At 38.2% G+C, this 7,035-nt stretch overlaps 1 protein-coding gene across 2 annotated transcripts; it reads left to right on the forward strand.

Annotated features, from left to right (window-relative positions):
• Positions 1–1,618: 1,618 nt before the first annotated feature.
• LOC110889957 (4-hydroxybenzoate geranyltransferase 2) lies at positions 1,619–6,036 on the forward strand. Of its 2 annotated transcripts, none has more exons than XM_022137525.2 (8): positions 1,619–2,209; positions 2,501–2,636; positions 3,160–3,281; positions 3,499–3,568; positions 3,656–3,805; positions 4,971–5,106; positions 5,410–5,509; positions 5,711–6,020. In XM_022137525.2, exons 1-8 carry the CDS (start codon positions 1,827–1,829, stop codon positions 5,778–5,780), a joined length of 1,167 nt encoding a protein of 388 aa, XP_021993217.1. In that variant the 5' UTR covers positions 1,619–1,826; the 3' UTR covers positions 5,781–6,020. The 2 variants fall into 2 exon arrangements, with proteins under 2 accessions (XP_021993217.1, XP_021993218.1); XM_022137526.2 differs by having other exon boundaries at positions 1,655–2,209; positions 5,413–5,509; positions 5,711–6,036.
• Positions 6,037–7,035: the final 999 nt, after the last annotated feature.

The raw sequence follows: 7,035 nt of genomic DNA on the forward strand, positions 1-7,035 counted from the left end.
CTAACCAATTTGATAGAAAAAAGAACATATACATCAGATTATTGTTCAAGATCTAGATGAAATCGAATAATGAAAGCGTACCTTTGGAATCGCCCAAGTAGAATACAGAGGGATTTAGGGTTCTTGATTAGAAAAAGCTTCAGTTTCAATTAAATAGGAGAATAAAAAAGGAAACTCATAGGACGACCGCGTGAATGAAAAAGAGAAGAAATCAAAATCCTGCTCAAAACCAATTATCAGCCTTTAGAGCATGTCCACATCATCAAAATGATTGGCTAAGAATAAATCTTGTGGCTTAAGAGAATTCATTTAGTATAATAGATAGATATTAGCATGTGTATCACAAAAAAAAACAAAAAAAAAAAAAAAAACAACAGGTTAAGGGTCAAAACATCTATTTATAAAATATATTAGTTGAGTCAATGTATAACACGGCTAACTAACCTAGTATAGTTATATAATAATGAATAATGAATGTTAAAAATTTTAACTATTAGCCATTGAGTGACAACGATCTCAACTTAAAAAATAACCGGTGCTGATCCCATCTTTTCACATATTTTAAACAAATTGATATTTGCTAACAAAACCTTATTTTTTTTATCCCCTTATCGTTTTTATTTTATTAAAAGTTTATTGATTTACAATATGTAAAATTGTGGGACCACTGAAACTGAATATGTATAAGACCGTGGGGTATGGTGGGGCGGGGGTTTGGGGCATGGGTTGACACGTGGAGTTCGAACCCCCCGCTGATGAGTGACGTGTCTGTGGGGTACGTCGGGGCGTGGCTAGCCCGCGTGGCTTGGCCAGGTTTATTAAAATAAAAAAAAAACCCTAAAATTAAAAATACACACAACATTTAAAAAAAGCCAAAAATTTTATTAAAAATTCCTAAAAATTACAAAATTCTACAAAAAAAAGGATTATAACAAAAACCTAAAGCGTTAGGTAGATTTCGAAAAGAGCGAGCTTGTCAAACGGCTTCCGCTCCTTGCCCCGGAACTCGATGTTGGCGACCGCCGCCCGGTCTTCGTGACTTATCTCACCGCCCGGGACGTTATCGTAGTAGGCTTTAAAACGATCGAGTTTCGGTCGTAGCTCGCGCCACTTGTGTTGGCACGCGTTTAAATTGTGTCGGTCGTTTCCCACGTTGTGCCGGTAGCTAGCGAAAGCTTCCGACCAGTAACGGGTCTCACCGGGTTGGCGGCCCTTCATCGCGTCCACCACGCTCGTGACAAGGGCTAGCTCTTCCTCGTGCGTCCAAGAGGCCATCGATCAAGTGTTTGTGGGTAGCGGTTCGGGTAGGTGACTTGGGTTGGGGTAGTGATGTGGACAGCCGGTGGGGTTGGGGGTTATATAGCGATGTGGACAGGTGGGTGGGTGAACCGTTTGGCTTGGCCAAACGGTTATGTTTTAAAATTTAAACATGGCCCGTTATGCCCTAGCCAACAAGTCAATAAGAGCCGGTCACATAGGACCGCTAGGCATGCCCAACGCCCGGGCTGAATCCCTCCGCCCAAGGGGCCACGCCGAAACCCAAACCCACCCGGGTAGTGACTTGAACGTTTTCAGCCAACCTACGCCCCAACCCCGCCCCATACCTAATAGTCTAAAAAAAATAAGAAAAACAACTAACCCCACCGACTTTCTCTGGCTTTGAAACCCTAACCGGCAAATATGAGCGGGGTGGGAGCATGGTAACGATTGGTGGTAGCGTTGACGGTGTTCAACAGCCACCGGAACAGAAACAGGTGATCGGAATTTGAGAAACATTGATATGCAAACATCATCAACTTGCTGACACTCTAAAACCCTAGCCAACAATGGCGTTACTACTCTGTTTCTCTCGATCTTCTCGCAATCTTCACCGTCACGTCTCACTCGCAATATCCCAATCCATTTTCCCTCATCTAACCAACCCTTCCGGTAATCACTGTTCATCTAATTCCAATTCGAACACACAATTGTACATCCCAAAGTTCCACAATTCCAGGTTTAGCTACTTCAATTGGATACAAGTAGGTCAAGGTTATGGCATTTCTACGTCTCCGCATAGTTTCAGGGATCTAGAAAAGGAAAAACGTGACAAGCGTCCTTCTGCTTCGTGGATTGATCTGCATTTGCCGCAAATTGTACGGCCGTATGCGCATCTTGCTCGCCTCGACAAGCCTATTGGGACTTGGTTACTTGCTTGGCCATGTATGTGGTAAGATTAGTGGTTTCAAAACCGGCTTGCATTTGGCAAATTGGATTTTAATAATCCAAAGTAACTCTTTTCATTCATCTTGTTTCAAACATTCCTATTGAGATAAAATTCGTCAATTCTACTTTTCCGTTGGCGTGGGATTGGCCTTGGCAACGAAAGATAAAGTTAGGAATGTGATTGGTCACATTATTATTATTATTATTATCCGCTTTGGATTGTTAAAATCCAGTTTGCCTTTGTGTTTTTAGATTGATTTGGTTGCGAATGAACATCTTTTCCTAATTAATCTAGGTCGATCACATTAGCAGCATCCCCTGGACACCTTCCTGATTTTAAGATGATGGCACTGTTTGGCTGTGGAGCCTTTCTGTTACGGGGTGCCGGATGTACTATCAATGATTTGCTTGACCGCGATATTGATACAAAGGTTTGAAGATTTTCTACTTTTTGGTTGTGGTATATGTATATGCTGAATACAAAGTGGCAGGTTGGATAACGCGTAGAAACAGACCAATTTTGAGTATGTTTTGAAATGGGCAAGATCGGGCTGGTTGACCCGTAAATGGTTTATAAATAGTGCATTTGTTAATTATTATTACAAATACAGTATTGCTACATTAATACTTCAAAGTATGCATTAAAAGTAGACTCTAGACGAATTCAACTGGTTTGACTTGTTTTACTCATTATAATTATAATTACTACACGGAGTCGATGGTGGTTGTTTGGGTACTTTGAATCTTAATCAATAAGATTTTTGTCACCACTTGTATCAAGAATCAGAATCTTTATCTACACATGTGTACCTGAGTAGAATTAAGGGCGTTCATGTGCTGCAAGCTGTATAACATCCATGTTTTCTTGGTGGACATGGCATTTTGGTTCTATAGGATTATTTGTTTGTCCTTTTCATATTCTACGAAATAATTATCGGCTTCTTTGTGACTCAGGTGGAACGAACAAAGTCAAGACCAATTGCAAGCGGTGCCTTGACACCATCTCAGGGGGTTTCTTTTCTTGGTTTACAATTGCTTTTGGGTCTTGGTATTCTTCTCCAGCTAAACAACTATAGGTTTGTTTGGCTAAAATTGACTTCACTATAGTTCTAATGTTTCTATCTGCATATTAATCTTAAATATTAATTTTCTTAACGGGATGTTTCGTTCCTCTATAACAAAACCTTTATATTGTGCATTCGAGGGTGCACCTGCAACCTATAGCATAACATTTTTCTACTATAATGAATGATATTCCTTTCTTATGTTGTTTATATGTGATTTTTTTTACAGCATCATATTGGGGGCTTCATCTTTGTTACTTGTCTTTTCATATCCCCTTATGAAAAGGATTACATTTTGGGTAAAATATCTATTTTTGTTTCATAGTGTGTCTTATTTCTTTTTGGTTCTGCTTTTTTTTTTTTTTAATTCTTTGGAACTTGTTCAGCCTCAAGCTTTTCTTGGCTTAACTTTTAATTGGGGAGCATTATTGGGATGGTCTGCCATTAGGGGAAGCCTTGATCCTGCTATCGTGTTGCCGCTTTATCTTTCTGGAGTATTTTGGACACTCGTCTATGATACTATATATGCCCATCAGGTAAAAACATCTACTTTTGTGCACAATATCAGTAAATATTCAAAAAGTAGAAATTGGAAGTTTATATGGTTAACCTTGAGGTGGGCCCATTTACCTATGAGTTGGTCAATTTGCGATGTTTATTTATATCTCAAATGAATCAAATAATAATAAGTAGCTAAAAGGCAAACCGGTCAAGGTGGGGTGAAAATCACAAAGGTCTGTTCTTAACGCATACAAGATCCTAATTCGTTTTATTCAAGAATTTTGATTTTGATTTCTTCTGTAAATATAGTTAACACGCTGATTCTTTATTAAAAGTTTATAGAGGGGCCATCTAGTGATTGTGGTCAACTTAAACCTGCTCGTCTTGCCACCTCTAGCGTTTATCATGGCGCCCATACAATTTCCTTCTCCCAAAGTTATTGTCCAACTTTTTATTAACATAATAATCTAGAATTCTATAAGACAATTTATTTATATTTGTAACTTAGGTAGTTATATTACTATAGCCGAACATATTAGAGTAGGATTAAGTGGACAGGGATGGTTAGTTACTAAAACAACCTGAACTGTCATTTGACAGTTGTTGGCACCAAGAACAACTGTTCCATATCCTATTTGAATTAGTCTCTGCAAATTCTATCTTGATTCTGATCAAACAGGACTTCCTACTTGTTTGATCTTTCGACTCTTATTACTACTTACATTACCACGCTTCTGCCAAGACTTTTTATTGTTAGTTTGTCTAAATATAATTGTATAACTTAGAGCATTTTCGTGATAAAACCCACATACCTCCAACATATCAGCAACACCCACAAAATTACCAAGCTTTTCACTCTACCACAATTACACTCATCACCCTTAGTTATAAGTTCCTAAAAACTGGTATTCAGCTAATAACTAAAAACTGCATCAGTTTCACGTTCCTAATACTTTGTTTCTTTGATATTTCTTGTGGACAACAAGATTGGGACGGCGTGAGTAATATTATAATGACAAAAGGTATAATATTCAAAACTTAAGTTCTCAAAGAACATAAAGGAGAATAGGGAAAACTTACTGAATAAACCCTTTGGATATTATCAAGTTTTGTTGTGTCGAGTATCGGAGATTTGAGTTTTAGTACATGTGCCATTTATTAGCCAATTGATCTTTACGTGTGCCGATTACATGCATCCAGGATAAAGAAGAAGATAAGATAGTTGGAGTGAAGTCTACAGCCTTAAGATTTGGGGATTCCACAAAGTTGTGGGTCAGCGGATTTGGAATCGCTTGCATTAGTAGCCTTGCACTCAGTGGCTTCAATGCAAATCTTGGTATTACTTTACTCCCCGTTTAAATTATCTGGACAAAAGGTCTCAACCAAACAGACCAGACCCGTACAAGATCCGTTACCAACTCTTTTTCTGTCCATCAAGTGACAAAGTTTGACTTAACACATAATTTAAGTAATTTTTTTTTTCAGTATCAGTAATCAGTTATGTAGTAATAAGCAAATAGGCTATTTACACCTGATACATCTCTAAAACTGGAAATGTTGCTTTTTTAATGGTATATGAAAGTGTAGGAATACTGTATAATAATGTACTTATACAAGCACGGCCTTGCTTTCAATCAAGCAGGATTGCCATATTATGTGTTTTTGGCAGCAGCATCTGGTCAACTAGCATGGCAAATTTGGACAGTAGACATATCCTCTGCACCTGATTGCAGTAGAAAGTAAGTGAAATAGTACAGAACGCATAAACACTTTTACATAGTGCTGACCAGATATGGTGGAAGAGATAAAGAGCTGCCTCATATATCACACTCAAAGCAACATGTATTGGTGTTTATGAAACATTCGTACATAATGATATGATTTGAGTTCATATTCCCCCTAATATGGTTTCCCCTTGTTTCTTTTATGTTTTGTTGTAGATTTGTGTCAAACAAGTGGTTTGGAGCCCTCGTGTTTGGTGGCATTCTAATGGGCAGACTATCATCATAACAGTTAGACCAGACCCGTGCGGTTGAACCCACCAAATTTTTGAAGGTGTTTGTTATTTATAGTAGACCGACTAATAAAAGGAGGGTCGTTCAATAGAGAATTTGTTTTAGTTAGAGAACTCCAAGAACAAGTGGTTAAAAAGTGGTATTTGTTGTTGTAACGGTAATAAATGTTACAGAACCGTATAATTGTCTCTGTTATCTCTCACTACATCTAATAATCACTACGTACAACTGCTAACGCTGTTCTCTTGTAATTTTGATTTGTTGCGCCAGTCCGCCCGATGTCACAATACGTGTTTTGGTTGTGTTTTATACTCATTTGTTAGCAATTAAGTTTCTTTGGTCATGTGGTTATCTTTCGATGCCTGTGTTGGAATAAGCCAATCCATCCCGCTCTTTGGATTGGTCATTGGTTTCGTCCTGTCTTGGACTCATCAGGAGAGGGGCAACAACTCTCAACCAATGGAGGGTTCGTCGCATAGACGTCATTCGGCATGTACACCTTAATCCGCTAAAGTCGTCCTTGATAAAGTCCTGAACTAGCCAGTAACCTAAGCGTTCAAGTACAACCATAGTATAACGATCTTCGAACACTTGGCCTGTAACACTCTCCCATCACTATTTCTGACCTTGATGTAGTTAGGTACAATAAAGACCCAATCATGCTTCTGTAAAGTGTTTGATCAACCAAGTCATCTTTATCATCAAAAGTGACTAGTTTTGTGGTTGTCATGGGTGTACTACATGATTTACAATCATTCCTATCAAATTTTGTTAACACTTCTTTGACATATTTACTTTGATGAATGAATGTACCATTTTGCAATTTCTTAACTTGGAGACCAAGAAAGCATTGAAGTTCACCCACGGCACTCATCTCAAACTTGTTGTCATGAGTTCCCTAAACTCTTCACACGTGGAATTGCATGTGGATCAAAAAAATAATGTCATCCACATAAATTTGGACAATCATCAAATCCTTTCCTTTCCATTTTAAAAACAATGTTTTATCAATTTTACATCTTGTGAAGCCTATGGATAAGAGAAAGGTGGATAGAGTTTCATACCAGGCCCTTGGTGCTTGTAGACATGATTTGGATAAAAGGCATCTTCAAAACCAGGATATTGGCATACATATACCTCTTCCTGTATCTTACCATAAAGGAATGCACATTTGATATCCATCTGATACACCTTGATGTTATGGTTGACAGCAAAGACTAAGAACAATCTAAAAGCTTCCAATCTTGCTA

The sequence above is a fragment of the Helianthus annuus genome, chromosome 16 (assembly GCF_002127325.2).
Source record: "Helianthus annuus cultivar XRQ/B chromosome 16, HanXRQr2.0-SUNRISE, whole genome shotgun sequence".
NCBI classification, from domain to species: Eukaryota; Viridiplantae; Streptophyta; class Magnoliopsida; order Asterales; family Asteraceae; genus Helianthus; species Helianthus annuus.

Bases quoted from the DNA above. Each gene is read 5' to 3' on its own strand.
- LOC110889957 (XM_022137525.2), top strand. From the start codon at position 1,827: ATGGCGTTACTACTCTGTTTCTCTCGATCTTCTCGCAATCTTCACCGT. The intron at 3,282-3,498 runs GTTTGTTTGGCT...TTTTTTTTACAG, and splicing joins CTCCAGCTAAACAACTATAG to CATCATATTGGGGGCTTCAT. The intron at 3,806-4,970 runs GTAAAAACATCT...ACATGCATCCAG, and splicing joins ATACTATATATGCCCATCAG to GATAAAGAAGAAGATAAGAT.